The 22,465-nt window shown below is 41.3% G+C and overlaps 2 protein-coding genes and 1 long non-coding RNA gene across 3 annotated transcripts in view; 2 read left to right on the top strand and 1 right to left on the bottom strand.

Annotated features, from left to right (window-relative positions):
* Positions 284 to 8,733, top strand: SMIM10L1 (small integral membrane protein 10 like 1). Its single transcript, XM_021411242.1, has 2 exons — positions 284 to 604; positions 2,158 to 8,733. Exons 1-2 carry the CDS (start codon positions 419 to 421, stop codon positions 2,176 to 2,178), a joined length of 207 nt encoding a protein of 68 aa, XP_021266917.1. The 5' UTR covers positions 284 to 418; the 3' UTR covers positions 2,179 to 8,733.
* LOC110405698 lies at positions 17,702 to 21,937 on the bottom strand. The gene is made up of 3 exons (XR_002443073.1): positions 21,604 to 21,937; positions 21,245 to 21,304; positions 17,702 to 18,241 (listed from the first exon to the last, which is right to left on the bottom strand). It is a non-coding gene; the product is annotated as an uncharacterized LOC110405698 (long non-coding RNA).
* The window catches only part of CYTH3 (cytohesin 3), a 48,329-nt gene continuing 47,798 nt past the window's right edge, over positions 21,935 to 22,465 (top strand). Inside the window, exon 1 of the mRNA XM_021411231.1 lies at positions 21,935 to 22,094. Coding sequence (XP_021266906.1) covers positions 22,067 to 22,094 — 28 coding nt within the window. The 5' untranslated portion in view covers positions 21,935 to 22,066. The remainder of the gene's footprint in view (positions 22,095 to 22,465) is intronic.

Below are 22,465 nucleotides of genomic sequence, written 5' to 3' on the forward strand. Positions count from 1 at the left end.
TTAAACAGTATTTTACAATGAATTTAGATCAGCAAGTTAGTTTTTCTGTTAGTTATCCAAAGTTAGTTGAGCGGAAACCAGTGCTGAGAGAAAAGGGCCCTTTTTTTCTTGAGATTCAACATCTTCAAACACGGCATTCCTCCTCTGCTTTTGGGGCGTATTACACTACCAGCAAAGCGACCGCGCTGAGGGGACGAGGCGGGGCTCCAACGGCCGCGCCCGCTCCAACGGTCAGCGCGCCCCGCCCTCCCCGCGGACATGCGCGTTGGGGAGAGGCGGGGGCGTCGCGTGCCGCGGTGACGTCACACTCAGGGCGCCGGCGGCCGCGGGTTCCTCCCCGCTGGCGACACCCAGCGCCGGGCGTGGGGAGGGGGCGGCGGAGGGCCCGGGCGTTGCGGCGGGGCCGCGGCGGGGGTATATGGCGGTGACTCTGTCCGGCCTGGCTGCCAGGCTCTCTCAGTCGGCCGCGGCCAGGTCGTACGGTGTGTTCTGCAAGGGGCTGACCAGAACCCTCCTCATCTTCTTCGACCTGGCCTGGAAGCTCCGCATCAACTTCCCGTACCTCTACATCGTCGCCTCCATGATGCTCAACGTGCGGCTGCAGGTGGGCGGCGGGGCCGGGCGGGGCGGGGGGAGCCGTGCGCGGGCCCTGCAGCCGGCCCGGGGCTTCGCTGTGCCTCGCTGTTCGCGCCGTGACTCTCGGAGTCATCCAACCGCGGAACTGCTCGATTTGGAAGGACCCGCAGGGACGGCCGAGCCCAGGTCCCGGCTGCGCGCAGGGCTCCCCCGAACCCTCTGAGAGCGGGGTCTCAGCGCTCCTGAGCTCCGGCGGCGTGGGGCTGTGCCCACCGCCCTCTGGGCAGCACCTTCCCCTGACCCCCATCTGACTCCCCCGTCGTGCTGTGCCCTGTTACTAAGTCATCGTTAATTTGAATACACCACTGACACACGCATCTTGATGTGTGATAAAACAACTTCCTGCTTCAATTTCTGTTCTTAAAACCAAGAACATTTAGAGAAAACACGGAGGTAGTTTTAAATAATAATGTCACTGCAGACAAATGACAGTTCAGATTTAATTTGCGTCTCTTCTGTGCTGAGACTGTTTCCACACCACATGGGACTCGCTAAACGAGCTCCGACCTAAAGACATTAATTAACAGCTCTCGCACTTTATAGAAGTTGTTGGTTTTGTGCTGAAATTAAAGCTTTGCTTTTTAACTGGCAACAAAAGCAAGCTGCGGGCTTTCCCAACCAGCGTCTGCTGCAGCCAAAGGCTGGATGCTTGCTTTCTGCTCGTAAATGCAGCTGCACTGCAAGTCTTGACATCTGGCTGGTGGGTGAGTGCTGAGAGATCAGTCTGGTGGCAGTCTGTGACTTGTGAAAGGTAAGCTGAAAAGGGAGGTCAGAATGCAGTGTCTCATTTTTATTTCTGGGTCTCATTTGTCCTACAGTGCTGAATCTTGATCCTGAGCCACGCTGCCATGAGTTACACACGTAGCATAGTAATAACCTTGGTGGCTAAAAATGCCTTGCCTCTGCTTCTTATCTGTGCTGGTATGGAATAGTTCTCTTATAACGACATCAGCTCTCCATTTGGATGCAGTGCAAGCAGCACCCTTCCCTCTGCAGGCAGGCGCTCTGACCTGCTCCTTTGGAAGCTCTTCGCACCATGTCCCTCATTTCAGCATGTGCTTCTGTTTACAGGAAGATAACTTTAGTGTTTGCCTTTAATGTTAAACCTCTAATCAGCTACAGTCTGCACTTCTGTTAGTGAAGGAAAGTCATACTGTAACACAATGAATCTTTCTAGCTGCTCATTTGCTGACTCACTTTGATGCTTGCTACAAACTCCCTTTTGGTAAGTGGCTAAACTGAATCTACAGAAAGCAAACTTGTATTGGGTATACCTCCTGCCCCTCTGGATGGGTTCAAAGCAGGCTGTAGGGAGAGCTGTCTCTTTGGAATCCTTCATGTTCTGCAGCTGGGCTACTCTTCATGTTAAAGAATTCTTATTTTCTGTATCCTAGGCACCAAGACACTGGGATCTAGAGAAAAGATGAGGTATCTTGCAAGATGAGCTTGGGGGGGAAAAATAAGAAAAAAAAAATTGGGTGGGGATTTCATGTAATAATTTCCTGTATTCTTTCCATTTAGGTCCATATTGAGATCCACTGATTTGTCACTTGTGCTGCTTGCACTGTTTGCTGCAACTGGAGTCAGTCGTGTTCTTCTTCAAGCACATTCTGCTGTGAAACAGCAAAGCTATGCTTGTCTTCTATAGGAATATGAAGAAAGAATATTTAAACCTGGAAAGAGTTTGTGATGGTGGCCAAGATCATCACAAGGCAGCAGATCACCTGGCACGCATACATTCCGTATTGAACAACTCTCAAAATCATAGTAGCAGTTTACAAGAATTATTATTTTATTTTAACATCAGGAATTGTTCTCTCTTTCATAATATACCTCCGCCTTATGTTGGCTCAGAAATGCCTTTGAGTTTGAGCCCGTCAGCAGGGAGGAACTCAAATGTAGCAGCTTTGTGGAAAGATTCATTGTGTCTTTGTTTTTCTGGGAAAGACAGCCTTGATGGGGTTTCTCGCTGCATTAATAGCATTTCAGTAATGGGCTGGCTGGAGAAAGCTTGTAGTTTTGCTGGAGACTTTAGCTCATGCTGCCCAGGAGACAACACTGTCTATTTTGCACACACATGGCTGGGAAAGTTGCAGTGTAATCAAGAACTGCAGTTTCTGGGATTAGAAGCGAGCAGCATCATAGAGAATGAATTGCAGCTTGCACTTCCTGAAGAGCTGGAGTTGGGTGGACTTCCTGATCTCTGTTCTGTTCCAGTTGCCTCACTGAATGGTTTTACAATGGGACTCTTAAACAACCGTATTTATCACCTAAACCTTGTTACTTCAGAGCAAACACTTGGATATAAGAAAATGCTTTCAGATGTACTATATGTGACTAACAGTTTTCACATCATACAGCTAGTAATGTCTGCGCTAGCTTTTGCACTAGCAGGTCTCTGGTATGAAGTAGTGAAGGTAAAAGTGTACTAAAATTTTAATAATGATGATTTTAAACATTCATAGAAACTTGATCTAGAGACAGAGACAAGGTTACAGTTCAGGTTTTAGTGATAAGTAGATAGCTAAAGTAAAAATTGCATTTGTGTAATTGCTAGTAAAACTGGCTGTTGGGAATAATAGGGACTTTTTTTTTAGTACAGAATATCTGCCTTTGAGTGGAAAGAACTTCTTAATCTCAACACTTTTTGGGACACCTCAGGTCTCCCATTAACATGAGAGTAGAACTTGGCTGGACTGTTTAGCACAGATCTTTTGTTTTCTTAAGATTTTGTATTTGCTGAGTACTGTGGCTACTGTTTACAACCATTTCCAATGAAGCTACTGCTTATAGAACTGAATTCCCAGCATGAAACCAGCTCTAAGGTGTCAGCCCTTAAAACACTTTGAATAGGAAAGCCACTGGGGTTTTCAGTACAGCACAGTCCTCTGCAGTGGTCCTTTTCAAGGGTGTAACTGCTCCAAATGGTACAGGAATTTATTAGCTTCATTGGGCTACAATAGGCACTATAAATAATTTCTAACAAAAATTCCTTGAAACAGCAATTGTTATCACTGAAGCATAAGTAATCATTTCTGGGCCTGCTGACTTTGGCACAGACCTCTGATAACAGGATTCAGCAAAGAATGGAGAAAGCATGTTGAAATCAATACAGCTGCTTCTGAATAAGAAATTGTAAAATATGTTCCCATGGTCACGTCAGTGGAGAAACTCATTGTCTAGTAGGTCAGAGTTTGAACTTTGTGTCCAAAATTTTCAACTAAGGGAGTTAGTTATAGGTAGGCTCAATGCGCTCTGTGGACCTCCCTGAAGAAGGAGGTCCTGATGTGGTGGGTTAGCATGTGTCTTCAGCTAACTCCTGACTGAGTCACAAGTGAGGATTTAATGGGGACTAAACTCATGCCAGTGACTGACACACTAAGTGTCACTTTTGCTATCTAGCTTACTTCACTTTAAAGCAGATGTGTTATTTAGTTTGAACTGTATTCATCTGAAAAGCTAGGGGTGTTTCTAATGTTTATTTTTTTTTAAGCACACCAGCATAGAAAAGCCTTTGACTATGAAGATGAGATGCTGGTTTGCAGTGTGATAGGGAGCCATGCTGGAGGACTATTTTTTTCTAACCGTACTTCAGTGCTGAAAGTCAGGTATACTAATTCCTGTGTTAGATGGTGTGCTGTGTTTTTATTATCCCAACTGGCTGTTTATTTCTTCTGGATGTTGGAAGAAGTAAAAAGCCATTTGCTTTAATTTAGAAAATAACCTTTTCCCTAGTGTGTACTTTTAATTGTTAAACTTCTAGATGTTTGGCTATGACTTCCAGTCTCAAAATTACCAGAAACTTTAAAATAACAATGGATTGTGTACTGTAAGTAAATATCTTGACAGCAGTAGTTTCCTTCTTGTCAAACAACTCATCCTATTCACTCCCATCTCCACTGCTGCAGTTTTTCACCCTTGCAGTGGTAGTACTTCAAGTGTTTATGAATCAAGACTGCTTAAGTAAATGTGGATCTAAAACCCCAGAACATAAGGAGCAAAGACACTTTACTCCAAAAGGTTGTGGCTTATTTGAGTGATGATGTTAACAGTTATCGGTATACAAATTAACCCTAAAAACAGCTGGCAGAGCTGTGAGTGAAGGAATGAAGATGGGGAGTGGAGCTGGAGCTTGTTAAAGCTGGCTTGATTACTTAAAAAAATAAGAATTGTGCAACTACAACTTGATCTCTGTAAGTAGCTAAACTGGTAAAGAAATTCTCTCTTCCTGTTCGGTGGGCTTCTTTCTTTGTTTTTGTGAAGTTGTACCCAAACACAGTCCATAACAGATTGCTCGAACTTCATATTAGAGAATCTACAGCCTGGAAGATTCCCTTCCCTGTTGTACATCATTTGGGAACTATGTATTTTTGGGAACCAGAGTTACATAAAACAAAAGTTTCTTAGTATTGTAACGTTAATAGGCAAGAGGAATAGCTAAAGGCGTAACATTACTAATCCAGTTTTTAACTGGTCTACTATTAATGATCTTTTTTTTTTTTTTTAAATAAAAAAGGAAAACTGAGGGAAGCCGCTGGTAAATTTAAGTGTGTGTACAGTGGAGTGCCAAGGGCTGCCTCATTACTGCTCAGCCTGTGCAGGAGGAATCCTGAACCATTATATATATCACAGTCCAGACAATATAGTCCTGTTTTAAGCAAAACTTGCATTGAGTGGCCTTCAATTCCTTGTTACCGGATCACTTTAAATACAGACACAATGTGGATAAGTGATATGATGGGTTTTTGTGTATTATATGTATATTGAACATAAAATTTAAAGAATGTCTTGTGGATTTAATTCATTTTTAAGATAGGTTATAGTACTTTGTCTTGGATTTTATTGCTTAAGGCCTAAAAGGTGACTTTCTAACTTGAAACATTCCTTCTGAAATTCAAATAAAGGATACTTGTTAAGCTAAAATCTCACATAATATACTGCACTTTAAGCTTGGGAAGGCCATAAATGGAAAGCACTATTCTTGCACTAATAGAACTGTTTAACTGGTGGAGACAACGCTCAAATTGATTTTTTTTTTCCCCTTTCTCTAGGGGAAGAATTGTAAGCCAAAATGATATCCATCCTTTGCAACTATATCTAAATAAAACACAGTGTGTGGTTTAGGCCACTGTTCTCTCCACAAATGTTTTGATATTAACTCATCTCAAAAGATGGAAAATGTCTCGGCTAAGAACCAGGTTTGCATGGAGTTTTATGGCCTCAAAAAGTCATATGTGGAAACTGCTTTTCTGAATCAGTGTGCTGTAAGGGTTGTTTTGGGATTATTATAGTACAGAAAAATAAGTTTTAAAAGGGGCAGGGGATCTTTAAACTGAACCAGGAGTTGCCTTTTTACTTCCAGTTCTTCTCACATCTTGCTAGTCTGTTGCTGCTGAAAAGGAGTATTTCTACTGAACAACTCTTGTTTTTCAGAAGTTCACTGATCAGTCTCCAGATCCCTCCTGCACTACATAACAAGGAGTTCTTTCTGCCATTAGAAGACAAATTAAGAAAATATTAAGCATTTAGATAATTGCCTAATACTTTCCCACAAACATATGCTTAATGGAAGTTTACTATATGGTGTACTGCTTAAAAACTGAAAATACACTTCTTAAATGTGTGTGCACAAAGCTCTGCATGTGGGCAAAAAATGTATTATCACAGTATGATGTTGGAATGCTCGTGTAAACTACTATTTACTTTCTGGCATTACAATGCAAAATGAAGTAGAAGTGGTGTTGTAATTCTCAGTGTGGTAATAGCTAGTGCAATCTTAGGAATCATTTGTGTGCATCATCTTGCACCATGAGACAGTTTTAACTGTAGATAGTTTTTAGCCTTTTGCTTTTTCAGTGTTATTGGTTTTTTTTTTTAAGACTTTAAAGACTGCACTTTCTTAAACTTTGCCAAAGTTTGCCTTTTTTCTCTTCCCTTGCCCCCTCCTTAAGTGCGTGTGTGTGTGTGTGTGTGTGTATACATATGCTAGAAGTATACATTCTTTTAATTTTTGGAAGAAGTAAGTCTGTCCCTACTTTCCTAATGTGTCAGCTTATTGTCAAGTTTTTGTTTTTCTTTTAATTATAGCCCGGTCCTACCTGTTACTGCCTTCTCCCTTCCCATAAACTCTAGTGTAAGCATATGCTGAAATTGTGTTCCTTTTCAGAAACACTCTCCTGTAATCAATTATGAATTATCAATTGGAAGAAACTGTGTCGAGATTTAAGTATCCACATGGTGACTAGGGTGTGTGACGAGCGGTGGATCTGGCAGAGCAATAGGGAGTCAGCATGATGTTTTCCTGCTTTATCCCTTCAAAGCAAGATGTATTACCTCTGTCAGATGAGAACTGCAGCTGCAATTCAGGGCTCATCAAATACACTGCAGCTGATGTTCAAAAAAAAGCAATGATTCTAGCTTCAAGACTGATTTTTTTTTTTTAAGTCAATAGTACATGGTTCAGAAAAAAGCTTGCATGAGGTTTTAAAGTTTAAAGAGTAGATTCAAGTGTGTATTACAAAATGCATCCTGATGCTTCTTTCTGTGATGCACAGTCTAACTAGAGGGGAACAAAAGGAACTTTTTAGGATTGTTTTAAATACTTGTGATGAATCTCCTCTTGATATCTCAAACTACAAAGCCTCTTTGAGGCTCAGCCGCAGTGAAGAGCTGCTCTTGACAGAACTTTCAAATAAACAACTTGTTTATGAAAATATTAATATTTATGATTAACTCATACTGAATACAAGGACACAGATAAACTATCTGCTGACAGTTGTTGGGAAAATAAATAATATGGAAGTGTTAGAATGATGCTATCCTCCTTTACTACCCTGCATTAAGTAAACCCTTGTAAATTGAAATTAATTCTGTATTGCATCTCAGTGATGTTAGCCTCTTTGGAATTGGTCATGCAATCAATTAAGCAGTTACTTCATTGGTAATGGTGATTGAAAACTACAACATTAAAAAAAAAAAAGGCCTGAAGGGCTTCAATGAAGAATATCTGACTTGAAATGATTCTGGATATTTCTGTGATCTCACAATAGTTAGTCTGCTTAGAAAATCTTCCTTCTTTATGGAAGATCCACATAGTTAGAATCTGATGCCCAAAATGGTTAAAAATCAATCTTCTACAAGTAGCAGCATTCTTTGATCTTTTGGTTGGAGTCAGTTTCACCTACCAAATACAAAATACCTGAGAGTAATAAGTTTTTGCTCTTATAAGTAGGTAAATCTGATGCGTAGTGCCTGATTCATCAGTTGATGAGTGTTCCCTGAACTTTCTTGACAATGGGTTCTGCTCCCCGCCGGTGACTAGCACTAATGGTAAATGCTGGCACTGTAATACTTCCTGCAAACTGTGATGCTACCCATGCAAAACAATTTTAGTCAATGGTCTTTGGCCTATCTTTTTCAGCATGGGAGATAGAGAAGGTTGGCACAAACCATTTTTATGTGTGTTCCAGAGAAAAATGTTTACAACTTTGTATGTATTTTAGAAATCTAACACTTACTAACTTCTGAGTTTCACAGTAAGCTTGAACTCTGCTGTCCTACTGCAATAAGTACCGACATCTGACTATTAGAGAGTGCTGTCTAAGCTTCCAGAAGCTGACTGTGATGCTGCTCACTTATACCACAGGAGGGAGTTGAACATCAGTCTTTCCAATATTTTCAGTTACGGCATTGTTTTATCTTAGTACAGTGCATTTCAATTTATAAATATGCTGATTTGACTAGTCTTATGGATTGTCACTGCAAATAGTTCAATGTACAAAATTAATACACAGTGATAACTTAATGTAAATGTTTACATTTTAACTCTGAATACCAATTGTGGGTTTTATCAAGCTATTTAAAATCAGAAATAAATGTCTTTAAAGAAAGGATCTTTTGTCTGTACTCAACGAAAGAACTAGTTGTGCTGCTGCTCATTCCAATTTTGCAGTCTATATATCACATAGATGTACATGTAACTTAAGAGCTCCTGTTTCTGACAATATAGAGGGTTTTTTTTGTTTGTTTTGTCTTAGAGACATGATTTGAGAGGTGTGTGTTCATCATATAGCAAACAAATTAAAAACCTTTGTGAGACCACAAGTGTGTTTATGCTTGGCCTTGGAAGTCTGGTAGCTGAGCTCTAGGCTAGCTTAGTTATTCCCAGTGCTTACAGATCACCTTTTTACAATTTTTTTCTTTGATGTGCCTTAATGATCCATCAGATTGAATTTAATTCCAAAGTATTTCCTGACTAAGTCTAGTCTTGCACCACAGCTTGAGAAGAGGAAAGAAAAACATGCTAAATGTGTAGAAAAGACAAAGTAATTTTCTTTCTTTAGAAGAAACTTTTTGGAAAGTACACAGAAATGCTTTACCTTCCATTTTAAACATACAGAATGGATAGGGGTCTTGTTATCAAGCAGTACAGTATGCTCCTAAAAGCACACTGTAAGTACTGTGAGCCTTAGGAATTGCTGTCTATTTGCTTTCACAAATATTTTGATATGCATAGAAAGTCTCCTTTATTTATCTTTATCCTCACAGTTCAAAGGAAATTATAAAAATGTTTCAGAATTCTTTAAAGCATTATTCATTGTTAAAAGTATCCCCGAGGGCAAAGAACCAAATCCAACACAAGTCCAATGCTCCTTTCTTGCTCATGAAGAAAAGGCCAACAGCAATGACAAAGCAGGATATTTCTAATACATTTTTAGGGTGGGGTGGAGGAGCTAGAGACTGGAGCCCTTAATCACTTAAGCTAGAAGTTATTCACAAATGACCCTTCTCAGTTCAGTGTTCCTGCCTGGCCTCTTGTAATAAAACATATTTTCTACAGCAGAGGTTCCTAAATAGCTTTTCAGATTCTAAGCCTTGCATTCCAAGTACTGCACACTGACTGCAAGCAGGCAGGACTGATTCCAGCGTTAGAAATAATTAGGACATTTCCAGCTTCTGGCCTTTGCTCCCCTTCTACAATATGAAAGTATTTAAGTACCTATCTGAGATAAAGTAGAGCACCTTTCTAAGGGCTTGTTTGTACACCTTCTGCTCTCAGTCATTTTAGGTCAGGCTGCATCTTCTGTTCACTTCTGGCTGCTCTCTTAGTGAGAAAACCTGTACAGACTACAGCAGGTTTTCTTCACTTTGATACAAGGTAAGTGTTCCCCACAGTCTGTTGCTTAAAACACTAGCTGTCTGGTCTGCGTTGTCACTATGAAACATGATTTTCAGAGCTCTTCCTCATTTTTCTTTCTGGTTTAAAATCATTAATTTGCAGCTGATAACCTAATTTCTTTCTATTTAGCTAAACTATTCCGTTTCCAATGCCAGCAATCTAGAAGTCTGTAGAGATTTTCATCACTGGATTACTGTTTTTTGTTTTTTAAACTGTCAATTCAGCAAGTTTCTTTGCTACTTGCTCAATTTACAGATAGTTCTTTAGTATTTTCATAAAATATCCACAAGGCCTTGCAGCTGTTCCTGAATGGACTATTCAGCAGTCTTTCCTCACATAGGAAGTGTGTTTTTCTGAAGGCCGCTATTGAAACAGCATTGTCCAAAGCTTCAACTGTACTTTGTATGCCGTTATCACTACTACAGTTACTACAAAAGAATGCATTTATCAGTTAAAACACATCTGGTAAACTTTTGTTACTCATCTGTGCTTTCCAAATCCAGCAGCTGATCTGCCTGGGAAGGAGCTGCATTTCTACCTCCTAGCAGATACTCCAGCTGTGACAGTCACTGACACATGCAAGATGACTCCTGTAACACACAAAAACTTGAGAGGCAAGGCATAAGCTCAGGGCAGGGACAGACCTCACAAGAAAAAAAAAGGGCTCTGAATATGTTATTGGTTTAATTTTTCTAAGTCATTTTGTCAGGAACATAGGATGGGGAGTGAATTACAGCATGAGACAATGTGGTTACAAGCTGCTTTGCCTTTACAGAAGGACCTCTGTCAAACAGCGCAGGGCCCGTGGTGGAGTGGGCTTAAATGGGATCAGAGGGAATTAAAAAGCAAAAGAATATCAGTTTTTATGGGAAAAGGAAATAACACTTTTACTATTGCACTCGGAGTTGTTCTTTCTGTTATCTTTGCAGTCCTATATACACTTTATGATAATGCAAACTAAAAGATGAAGTAGTCCATTAAAAAGGTGAGGAACGCAAGGTGGTAGGCTTTTTTTTTTCCTGCATTTTAGAAAGTGTTATCACTAAGAAACAAAATCTGATAACTGGGTTTATCTGCTTAAGTAACTTAAGTTGGTTTAGTAGGACAAATCACGGCTTCAATCCCGTAATCCAATCACACAGCATCAGTACCAATGTCTAGCCTTGCTGACTTAATCAGAGCTCCATGAGCATGAGGATCTCCCCATGTGAACCCAACTGTAAGGACAGGACTTGTGTTCTACAGGAATGTCCTTTCACAACGGCTAGATGAATAGCCCAGGCCTACTAACAGTGGAGTCAACGTGCACCTTCCCCACTGTTCAAAAGGAGACCATTCCATAGAATCACAGAATCATAGAATTAGCTAGGTTGGAAAAGACCTACAAGATCACCTAGTCCAACCATCCACCTACCACCAACATAACCCCACTAAACCAGGTCTCTCAATGCTATATCTAAACGTTTCTTGAACACCTCCAGGGACGGTGACTCAACCACCTCCCTGGGCAGCCTGTTCCAGCGTCTGACCACTCTTTCAGAAAAGTAGTATTTCCTAATGTCCAGCCTAAATCTCCCCTGGCGCAACTTGAAGCCATTCCCCCTCGTCCTGTCACTAGTTATAAGAGAGAAGAGGCCAACCCCCAGCTCACTACAACCTCCCTTCAGGTAGTTATAGAGAGTGATGAGGTCTCCCCTGAGCCTCCTCTTCTCCAGACTGAACAATCCCAGCTCCCTCAGCCGCTCCTCATAAGGCCTGTGCTCCAGACCCCTCACCAGCTTCGTCGCCCTCCTCTGAACACGCTCCAGGGCCTCAATGTCTTTTTTACAGTGAGGGGCCCAAAACTGGACACAGTACTCGAGGTGGGGCCTCACTAGGGCTGAGTACAGAGGGAGAATGACTTCCCTACTCCTACTGGCAACACTATTTCTGATACAAGCCAGGATGCCATTGGCCTTCTTGGCCACCTGGGCACACTGCTGGCTCATGCTCAGCCGAGCGTCGACTAATACCCCTAGGTCCGTTTCCTCCATACAACTTTCCAGCCACTCTGCCCCAAGCCTGTAGCGTTGCCTGGGGTTGTTGCGGCCGAAGTGCAGGACCCGGCACTTGGTCTTGTTGAACCTCAATTCCAAATTCAACAAATTCCATGTTTCTGAATTACTTTCGAATTCATTGTGTATTTTCCAAATACCGCGTTCCTTGCATTAAACACAATTAAAGGAAGTGTATTATTTTGAGAGTGTCAGCATTTAGTAGCTGAGAATTTTACTGAATTTAGAATGCCATGCGTGGCCACATCTCTGTCCGAAACCAGGCTAAAACAAGGCAGGATTTCTGTCCTGGCTTTGCAGACTTACTTGAGTCTTTTGCTCATTATACAACCAAGATGCCTCTAATTCTGTGATCTAGAGATAAAAGACTGTTTCATTAGCATCAAATATGACATTGTAGTTTTTTGACTGCATGTATATAACCACATACAAATATTTTCATATATGCATGCATGAATATTTTTGCTTTTCTAGCTCAAGTATATATTCCTGCTTGAATTCTAAGTGTTTCCCATAAGAGAGAAAATGTCCAGTAGCAAAGAATGGAAACGCATTCCTAAATGTTCTGTCAAGAATGATGAAAACATACTTCTTTTTGCCACATTGCACTATTGTGAAATTACTGTGGATCTTTGACATCCCATTGTGATAAAGCTACTGCTTTATTCATTCCTATTGCCTATGGTCAATTTGTTTTAATTATAAGTTTAGATTTCTGAGAAAAAATGTTTTACCTGCATTTATCCACCATTATTCACAGTTTCATAATCTAATAAAACCGATTTTATCACCTTTCTAATAATTTCAAGACAATACTTTATTACTTTAGCTGAAGAATACTAAGAATGTATCTTCTTTTAACTCATATATATATATATATATCAGCTTTACTAAAGCAGAATGAAATATGAGATTTATAAGAAAGATAGATTTGTACAACTTACACAGAAAGTTCAGGCCATTTAGGGAATAAAAACAGCACCTAGGGAAAGAACTGCAAAGCTACCGTTTGTCATGAAGAGTAAATCTGAAATTCCATAGAAGCAATTGAGGCAGTGAAGATTTAGATACAAGAAATGCCTAAAAATACCTCATGGAATGGTTTAATCTATGAAGGAGAAGCACTTCTCCACAAATTACAGATGGTTTTTGCTGAGAGACTATACTTGTGTATATACATAGTACTTAGGTAACAGTCTATCTGTCTCGTAAATCTGATGAAGATGTTGAGAAAATTATCTGTTTAAGTGCAGTTATCTGCTGTCTTGTTTTTCAGGTTTGGTGTCCTCCCTACTTGCTGAGCTCTGGAAAAACCTTACAGAACAGAGAGCATGGGCATGATTTTGTTAGTCATGAGAATTTAGCTGGGCTCATTATCCATCATCTACTGAAATGGCTTCTCTTCTAGCAGGAAGATCAGAAAGCAGGCCTTGCCAAGCCACACAGGAGAACGTACCCACGTAGAAGAGGCATTTATTCTCAGCTGGTACAAGAACTGATTCTTAGGTTTTTGCAGTGTTTTCAGCAGGTTTCAAAAACATTTACGTGAGAAGTCTTTCAAGTATGTGTACTTTTATTTCCTAAAGCTCTCAATCTTTATGAAAAAAATATTCTTCATCCAGTTTGAAAATGTTTAGCGACACACATTTTACTTGAGTAGCTTTGTGGATTAAAACTGTGCAGTAGGTATTCAAAAATGTGAATCATCTTTCTAAAAAACGTGCTTCGATAGCTCCGATTGTAACAAAGAATCTCCTTCCAAAATAGATGTTTGCTTAATTTGGTTGTCTGGAGATTAGCTACATCCTCCCAACAGGTACACCTGGTGCAGATATCCTTAGAGAGCCAGCTTCTGTACAACTGACATTTCGGGTATTTGAATACATAATAAAGCTTTTAAAGACACACATAGAAAAAAAACCACGCAAATTAAAGAAACTTAAAAAAAAAAAGTTCAGTGACTTTCTACAACATTAGTTTTGCAAATGCATTGACTGTATTTGAACACTAGGTCGAACACTTTTTGACATTACATAGCTTCTTTTATCTAAAGCGTGGCAATTTGCCAGCCTCGGCTCTTAGCGGTAAATTCTGCTACATAAAGCAAGATTTTGTATCTGGGGCCACTTCCTCCTCCTATTTTATCATCTTCCTGATTTTGTCTGCTTTCAATAAATGCCTTTCTATTTTCACATCTTTTATATGCATGTATACACAGCTCCTGTCCAATGTATTAAAACTGACAGTTGCATGTTAGTAAGGATAAAAACGACAGATTGCTGGCTTCAATTTCATCGCCCTAATGTACTATATGGTTATTTTTACATTACACTATTAAAAGAAGAAAACACATTGGTATTAGAAGTATTTCCCGACTTCGGGAGTGGGATGGGGAGGCAGAGGTTAATGTTTCATAATAAGGCTTTAAGACTAAAATAATCTCTGAGTATAGCACTACAGATTGACACGTGGAGGCTGAGTTCTCACAGTGAAAATGTACTGCTTTAAAGCATCTCAAATTTAAGCATATTAAAATTTAAAATCTGAAAATAAATTAGGGCAAAGGCCAGACATCTCTCCTTTCACTATCCAAAGTGGCTGAACGTTTCTGCCTGGAAACTGCAGGAAGGAGAAGCCACACTGAGCCCAGCGATCCCTGCAGACACAGCAGGACCAAAAGGAACTTGAGGGAAAGGACAACTGAACTAGAGTTGGTCAGGGTAGAAGAATGAGATTGGAGGAAAAAAATTAAGATGCAGTGCAGCAAACCAGAGGAAAGCTTTTGGCATTACAAGAAAGGGAAGCTGTCCCTGATGGCACCGACCATTTTTAACAAGCCGTAATGAAATCCTCTTTCCCACAAAAAACTGTTATGGAGGATGTTAGCTGCAAATCATTATGTGCTAATCTTTTTCTGAAGCCCTTTCTGTTGTTCTCTAGACCTATTGTTCCTTTTCGGTTATATTAATACACTAAAAATAGTGGGCACAGTTCTATCAGGCTTAAACTACGGTTTTGTTTCCTAAGAACGATTCTTTTAAACTGCTGATTGAGATCACAGAAATCCTTCTCTGGCCCCAGAGGTATAAAGTAGCAAATTCATCCTTCATGTAACTGCATGAGATAAACTGAGTTACATCAGGAATTATTTTGACCTGTCTCTTCCATTTTATTGGACAAATTCTCTGGTTTAGCGCTTGCCAAGTTTTAACTTCGACTCTCCTTGCTTAACATTTTCTTGTACTTAGAGACAGTTTTCTTCTTTAACACTATAAAGAGATATACAGCAAAAGAAACACAATTACGGTGAAGATCTGCTCTTTAAATTGGAAGTACACCTCTATCAGTAAGAAAATATTAAAACATTTCTGTATTGATATAGAAGAATAAAGGATTATTCTTAAATCTATGACGATATGTAAGAAATAAAATAGCAGGTATAGCCATGAGAAGGAAAGGATTTAAGCAATGTTTTTTTGCTTCAGGCTCTGCATATCTTTTTCTAACTGTAGCAGCTGGAATAAATTGGGACCTTTCTTGGTTACAGACAACAAAGATTTAAAATATTACACACAGCCTGTTAGCAAGGGATCGCTACCCCTTTGCATCTAGAGTCAACAGCAGCTATACGTTTAAAGATAACATACCAGAGGAGCTGAAGGCTTACCATCACCAGTATGCAACTGCAATTTCATGATACAATACCATTTTTGGATGGCCACAAGGCACAAAATTCTTAGTAGAAATTCAACCCACTCGTACCAGTTTTGTAGAAACAAAACAAATCAAGAAGTAAAGAGTGGGTTTACCCTGATGATTTCACATCTGAGTTGGTATCGTTTGTCCTTCTGCTGCCACTATAAAGCCAGGATAAAGCTTGGTGTAAACACTGTAACTCAGCGCTGGCTGATCTTGACTGGAATGCAATTATATGCTCGTGTTTGTTCTGGATCAATTTACAACCATTGTACAGATCACATATTGACAAGCACAGTCTGCCTCCAGGCACAGTTTGAGGAGGGCTGAGTGTGAGGGATCAGAAAAAAGAACTGATGGAGAGACTCTGGTTCAGAATAAAGTTAGGATTACGCAGGGATGTTGTCCCCACTGACAAAATAGTTATCCACCACTCTGCCCTCCTTCTTTCTGCACCGTCTGTGTATCACAGTCTACCAAAATTGCAACTGTGTCAATGAACAATTATTTTAGAGAGTGCTGTCATTTACAGCACGGCTTTACAGTCACATGAACGGCTGAGAGGACACTGAAGTCACAATCATTAGCTGACAGTTCCTACTCCTGGCTGAATTTATGGTCACACATTTATTAAACCCAGATTTGTGCACTGCTGACTTGCCAGCAGACAGATCTGAGCCAGCTCATGTGGAGATATGCAATTGCATTTCAGACACTCACTGGTGAATCAAGAGCACCCGGTCTGACCCCTCTGACACCGCGTGTCGTGAGCGAGTCCAGCCTGTCGCTTTGGCTGCCATACATACTGAGGGATGCCAGCCCTGACACACCATGGAGCTGTTTAAGGAGGCTTCTCCAGGCAGGGAGGAAGGAGCCATGCGGGCCGCCTCTGTTACCAACATTACAACAATAAATCCCTCAGCTGCTGCCATATGCATACAGCTAGAGCAGGTCTCATGTACAGCTTACAGCTGGGTTACAGCTCCCAGAGCAGGATGAATTAGGACTTTCAAAATCCCAGGCTTCGGTGAGACTGCGGAGTGGCATGCAGTGATGCTTTCCACTACCTCAAGCCAGAACTGCCAACAGGGGTGAATTTGTGGCTATTTCTCATGGTGAAAACAGTCTGGCCCTAGGCAGTGCACTCTCCTTTAGAGAACTACTTTATACCAAGCTCTTTCATTTTCCTTAGTTAAAAAGCCCTCTCCAGCTCTATGCAAAATCCCACTGATGATCTGTTTCAGCCCATGTCCTTTGAATGCAAATCATCTTTTTTTCTGTTAATTTAGATACAGTTTCCAAACTCATAAGCATCCTGTTTGTGTCTAGCATTACGCATAACTAATAAATGTAGAAAAAGTTCTAATGCACAGCATATTTCAGATGACAAGCATTACAGAGTCGGTGGACCTCAATTTACAATGTATTCAGTTTTCCTGGTGTTCTTCACTCAATCCCTTACCAGTGGCCCTATCAGTGTTACATGACAGAAGCCAACAATGACTTCCAAAACATCAATATTTGATGCTAAGAGTAATTATGCTTGTTTACAAGTCTCAAAAAAAACCCAACAAACACTAAAAAACCTCACCCTCAAAATCTGTCAAGAACTAGAATTTGAAATAAGTTGCAAATAAAATTCAGTATATGATTTAAAATTTCATCTGGATAAAAAACACAGACAATTCCCAGAAGACAAGCACATTTAACTTAGCTTCTTTGGCTGTTTGAAGGGAACAAGCTTCCTATCTATACAGAAAAGCACCATTCATAAAAATGTCTAACTTGCTAAGCTTGAGCTTTGATGCTCCCCAAAGCAATATGAAGTAGTTACATGTAAAAATTTTTGGACTAAATGAAAGGTGCAAGCACTCTTGAAACTGTTAAGACAACCAGCAAGCAGGATTTTCTATGAATGTGTATTTCCAGCTGAGACAAAGATGATGTGTGTGACAGCATAGAAATTTTAAGAGAGAATATGTAGCTAAAACCCATCAGAGAAAGTCAAAGAGTTTGTCTCAGGGATTCAAGAATACCACATTATTTAAGTACTGATAAATAAATAAAAACCGGGGAAGACATTCTTGCCTGGAAAGTAGCAGATAGTGCTTCTTAAAAAATAAAAGTTGCTTAATCATTGAGAATTTAAACAAAACCAATCTTTAATACAATGTCTGAGTATCAATGACTTTGGCAATCAACAAGACATTGTCTCAGAAAATTAAAATCTTGCAACGTTTTCCCAGCTGTGTATTTAATTGAGCAATAAAATCAACCAAATAGTTTAGTTTACCAGATAGCCCATTACATCTATATTCTTTAAGATGCATCTACATTCTTTAAGATATACCTATATTCTTCAAAAGATATACCTATTTTCTTTAAGAATATATTCTTACCAGCATATCAATATTTGGGTGTTTTTTTTTTCAGTAAGTCATTTCCTTAAAAGTAACTACAAAATCCTTCTTATCAAGTCTAACACAGTCACAATAAGCCGGTCTTGCCAATTAGCGATGTCTCGACTGAACACAAGAAATGGGACTACCTGCATCCACGATGACTGCCTCCTTAAATGTGACTTCAAAGATTCTTCCTTCCAATAGCAAGATGTGTTATTCCACTTCCCTGTGTGAGATACTGACATCCAGCCTGATGCCACAGTGGCACTTTTTTTCTGTTTTGAAAAAAAAAAATCAGAATGGTATTAAGTCTTTTAATGCAGTTTTACTATTTACTTTCCTATTGCTGCCCATGTAATGAACACCACCATAGCTATTGCTTTTGTTTAGAAACGAAAAGTTTACAAAATCTACCATCATAAAATGGAATTTTACATCACTGAGACATTTATATTACTGAAACAGGAAACTTATCACGGTAAGATTAAGCTTATCTCTTTCAACAAGTAAACTCCAAATTAATAATGAGGATATTTTTCAGTATTTCCATTAACTGATAAAAAGCAATCCAGAAAAAGAGGGAGTTCTCTCTTGCAGAAGAAAGGATGTGATAAACAACAGCGCTTTTTGACACCTACATTCTTCAATTATTAAAAGTATATACATAAAGGGGGATGGGTGGGAAGTGATTTTCATTCACTGTGGCTTGCAATCTGGTTTAAATTGCAATCCACAGAAATGACTCAGGATTTAATGAGCTCCTTAGACCACAAAAATATGATGTAAGGCATTCAGTTGCCTTCACCGATCTTACAAATGTCGTAACAGATGTGCTCCTGACCCCTTAAAATGAAACATGACATGATAAATTACTCTTAGTGCAAACTTAATTAAAACAGACACCAAGCTATCAAAAAGAGAAAAATAAAGACAAAGCATATCACCTAAAAATCTGGCAAATGACCACATTTATCATATAGGAATCAACCCTGCCTACAGTAGTTTTTGAAGAATGCCCAATTTCCCCCTAAAAATAATTTAAACAAACCAACTATTAGACACTTATTTGCACAAATGACCAACTATGAACTTCTTCCAGCACAAAAGGCCAGACCTGGATACAAAACAGACAAAACACACTTCCTGTAAAAACAGAGCTGTGACTACAAAAAGGACAGCAAGAAAGAAAAAAAGAAATCAAATAATCTTCAAAAAACTACTGATGATTGAAACTCTAAGGCAGAGAGAAAAACAAAATTCATATGTGTTTCAAAATGGAAAAGTGATCAAAGTTCCAGAAAACAAAGTAGATGTGAGAGAATTATTCACAAGAGTAAGAAATAGTTTACTGGAGTGTCTCCTAAAACATAACCTGTTTTGCTATCTGACACCTGTTCCTTTGTTGGTAGGAAACTGCCCAGTATTTAATTACAGTGGCATCGTTATTATGAATTTCCAAAAAATGAAGAACTGTTCTCCCAGGGTAGAACTACCATAGTTACGATGCAGAACTGTTGACTGTCGTTCTTTAGTTGACTTTGGACCTTTTCAAAATATCTTTTCCTGCCCTGGTTAGGTTTATAGCCACACATGACAGATTTAAGTTGTACATGGGAAAATGAGACAGTTAGATAAAAATTTCGATCTTTGAAGTTCGTATCGTGTATCTCATCTAAAGATTGAACAGCTTTGTTCAGTAAGAACCGTGTACACAGAACTAAGTTTTATGCCTAGAACACATGTAGGATCAGGCTCATGCAAAAATAAGAGTCTTTACAGAATACACAATACGCATGAAAAAATTAAGTTTTGAGGACTGTGTGCCATCATTTCAGAGACATACAGCCATAAAGAAGACACTATAATGCTAGTGCTCTTTTGAACTTTGTAAGGCTAAGTCACCCCACTATAATAGCACTGAAAATAAGAGATTTTCCTGCAGATGGTACTGAATAATTTTATATATATATATATATATTTCAAACCTACAACAGAGTAAGCTACATCCTCAGTAGCGCAAAATATTAAAAATTTAACTGTTTGCTCAAATTAAGTTATAATAAAGAACATATTGCTTATATCACAAGTTTGTCTGATTTCAGCGTGACATTTATATAAAATATCCCAACTGACCACTTACAATTAGGACAGTCTCTTTTCCTTATCTCGCTTGCATCACAAATCGTTTTTATCTTTGCCATTTCTTTATTCATTTTATTTTAAAGCCCAGTATTGTTCGCACTGAAGTCAGCAGGAATTTTGCCACTGAATTGGTGGGAGGAAGACTGTTCTCCAAGCTCACTCTTTTCTGCTATTAGTGACTGGGCTTTTACTTTGCAGCAGAATTTTTCTTCTATCAAAAGTTATATTTAAATATTGGAAGAGAAAAAATGACACTGCTAAATGAAAGCAAGAAAAGAATGGAATATATTTTACACAAACACGTAAAAAACCCCCAGATTTAATGAAAACAATCTGTGATGAAACATAACACCAGAATTTTTCTCATGAACCAGATTCCCCTCTTATGTAAATTAACAGTTTGCTCAGAGGGCAAAAATACTCAGAGCCCACTGTCAGTTCATTCTGATTTTGAAGCCATCCGTAATTGCATTCAAACTGATTTTGAAGTCATCCTTAACTGCGCTTTATATCGTTCAAAAATACATCTCTCATCATGGTCGTGCAGTTTTATGTAATCGCCTCCTTTTTAGACAGTGATTAAACCTATAGGAAAGTTTAGGAGCGTTTTAGGGGTTGCGATGTTTGTGATTTCTCGCTGAGGGATAACACTTGATCACCACAGCAGCTGTCAGAACCAGCGCTCCCCTCTGAGCACAACAAGGAGCAGTGGTGTCAGGAGGTGAGCGCTGCTGACAGAGCCTCCTCGATGCACACCGCGCCATGCCAGCCTGTAACAGGAAAATGAAAACCCTGATACCTTCCTGTTGGCTGACCCCTTCCTCCCCCAGTTTCCTTTCTGAATAAAATTCTAACACCAAAGGTTTTAAAAAATAATGCGGGGTGGTGGCTGGGAAGGAAGGAAGAGCAGTCGGTGCCAGCACAACGCTGCTCACCTTTCAGCTTTGGCTGCAGGGGTGTCACACTGCCCATCTTAGCAAGGACTTAAGGATACTTGTGGGATTTACAAGTATTTCAAGTCTCATGACTGTAAGCAGGCAAATTCTTTCCCTTACCAAAACAGGCAGTACATGCCAATGCAAAATCCTGTGCTGTGTATGAGAACATCCCATTTATACACAAAACTTCATGCTCACCGTGGGAAGAGCGCCCAGCAGCTCTCCAGCACCTGACCCAAGAACCAGGGGAAAGTAAGGCTGTAGAGAAAACACAAACACCGTGAGTTCGAGGCTCCTTTTGGGACACACAGAATCATAGACTATCCCGAGCTAGAAGGAACCCGTAAGAATCATCGAGTCCAACTCCTGGCTCAGAACTCAGGACCACCCAAAACTCAGACTGCATGTCTACTTCCACCCACCTCGTCCCCCCTCACAACACGGCACCAGCCCCTCACTCTCCTGTCATCGTCGGGCTCTCTTCCCCTCCCGGACACCTTCGAATTCTCAGCGGCTCTGCGGACGTTCCCTGGCTTCCCCAGCCGCCCCCCTCACACCTTCCCACCGCCGCGCCCAGGTAGCTGCCGGCGGGTCGGGTCCTCCCGCTCCCCAACCACTCGCTGCCCACAGGGAACTCATGCGGGGCGCCGAGCCTGGAACACCGAAAAGCAGAAGGCGGCCGGAAGCCTCTTGGCACCCCGGGGCACGGCCGCCCCTGGAGGGGAGGAGAGAGCACGGCGGGGACCGGCGACCCCGCGGCCGCGGTGGCACTGAGCCGGCCGGGCCCTGCCTCCCCCCCCCGCCCCTCCGCGGGTCACATGAGAGGGGCGGGCGGCTGGGCCGAGGCGGCGGTTGCCGCCGGGGCTGAGGCAGCGCTGGGTGGGGAGAGCCAGGGCCGGGTTCGGGGAGCGCGGCGGCAGTGCGCAGCGGCGGCGAAGGAGGAAGAGAGCAGCGGGAGGAGCGAGCCCAGGGCCTCCCTCAGCCGCTGCCGTCGCGGAGCTCGCTGCGTGCGGCCCCAACATGGACGAAGAGGGCGGCGGAGGTGGCGGTGAGTGGCGCGGGGGCCGCGGCTCCGCACCTGGCCGCTGTGCCGGGGCAGCGCTCGCTCACGGCCGGGGCGCCCGGTCCGGGGCTGGGGAGCGCGGCTGAGGCCGGAACGTGCACCGCGGCGCCGCGCCCTTCTTTTTTTCCTTTCCTTTCCGCGCTCCGTGCCCCGTCCTGCCCAGCTCCTCTGGGGCGCGGAGGCAGCGCTGGTGCCGGCGTCCGCAATGGGTGCTCCGTGCGCGCGGCCGGAAGGCTCGGGCGGGCTCGGGGCGGCGGGGCCCCGTCCGTCGGCGCGGTGACAGCCACGCGTTGGCTCCGCTCCCGCCCGGAGACATCGCAGCGCTCCCCGGGCGCAGCTGTGCGTCCGCTGGGGAG

Source organism: Numida meleagris, chromosome 13 (genome assembly GCF_002078875.1).
Source record: "Numida meleagris isolate 19003 breed g44 Domestic line chromosome 13, NumMel1.0, whole genome shotgun sequence".
NCBI classification, from domain to species: Eukaryota; Metazoa; Chordata; class Aves; order Galliformes; family Numididae; genus Numida; species Numida meleagris.

Bases quoted from the DNA above. Each gene is read 5' to 3' on its own strand.
- SMIM10L1 (XM_021411242.1), top strand. From the start codon at position 419: ATGGCGGTGACTCTGTCCGGCCTGGCTGCCAGGCTCTCTCAGTCGGCC. The intron at 605-2,157 runs GTGGGCGGCGGG...CTTTCCATTTAG, and splicing joins TGCTCAACGTGCGGCTGCAG to GTCCATATTGAGATCCACTG.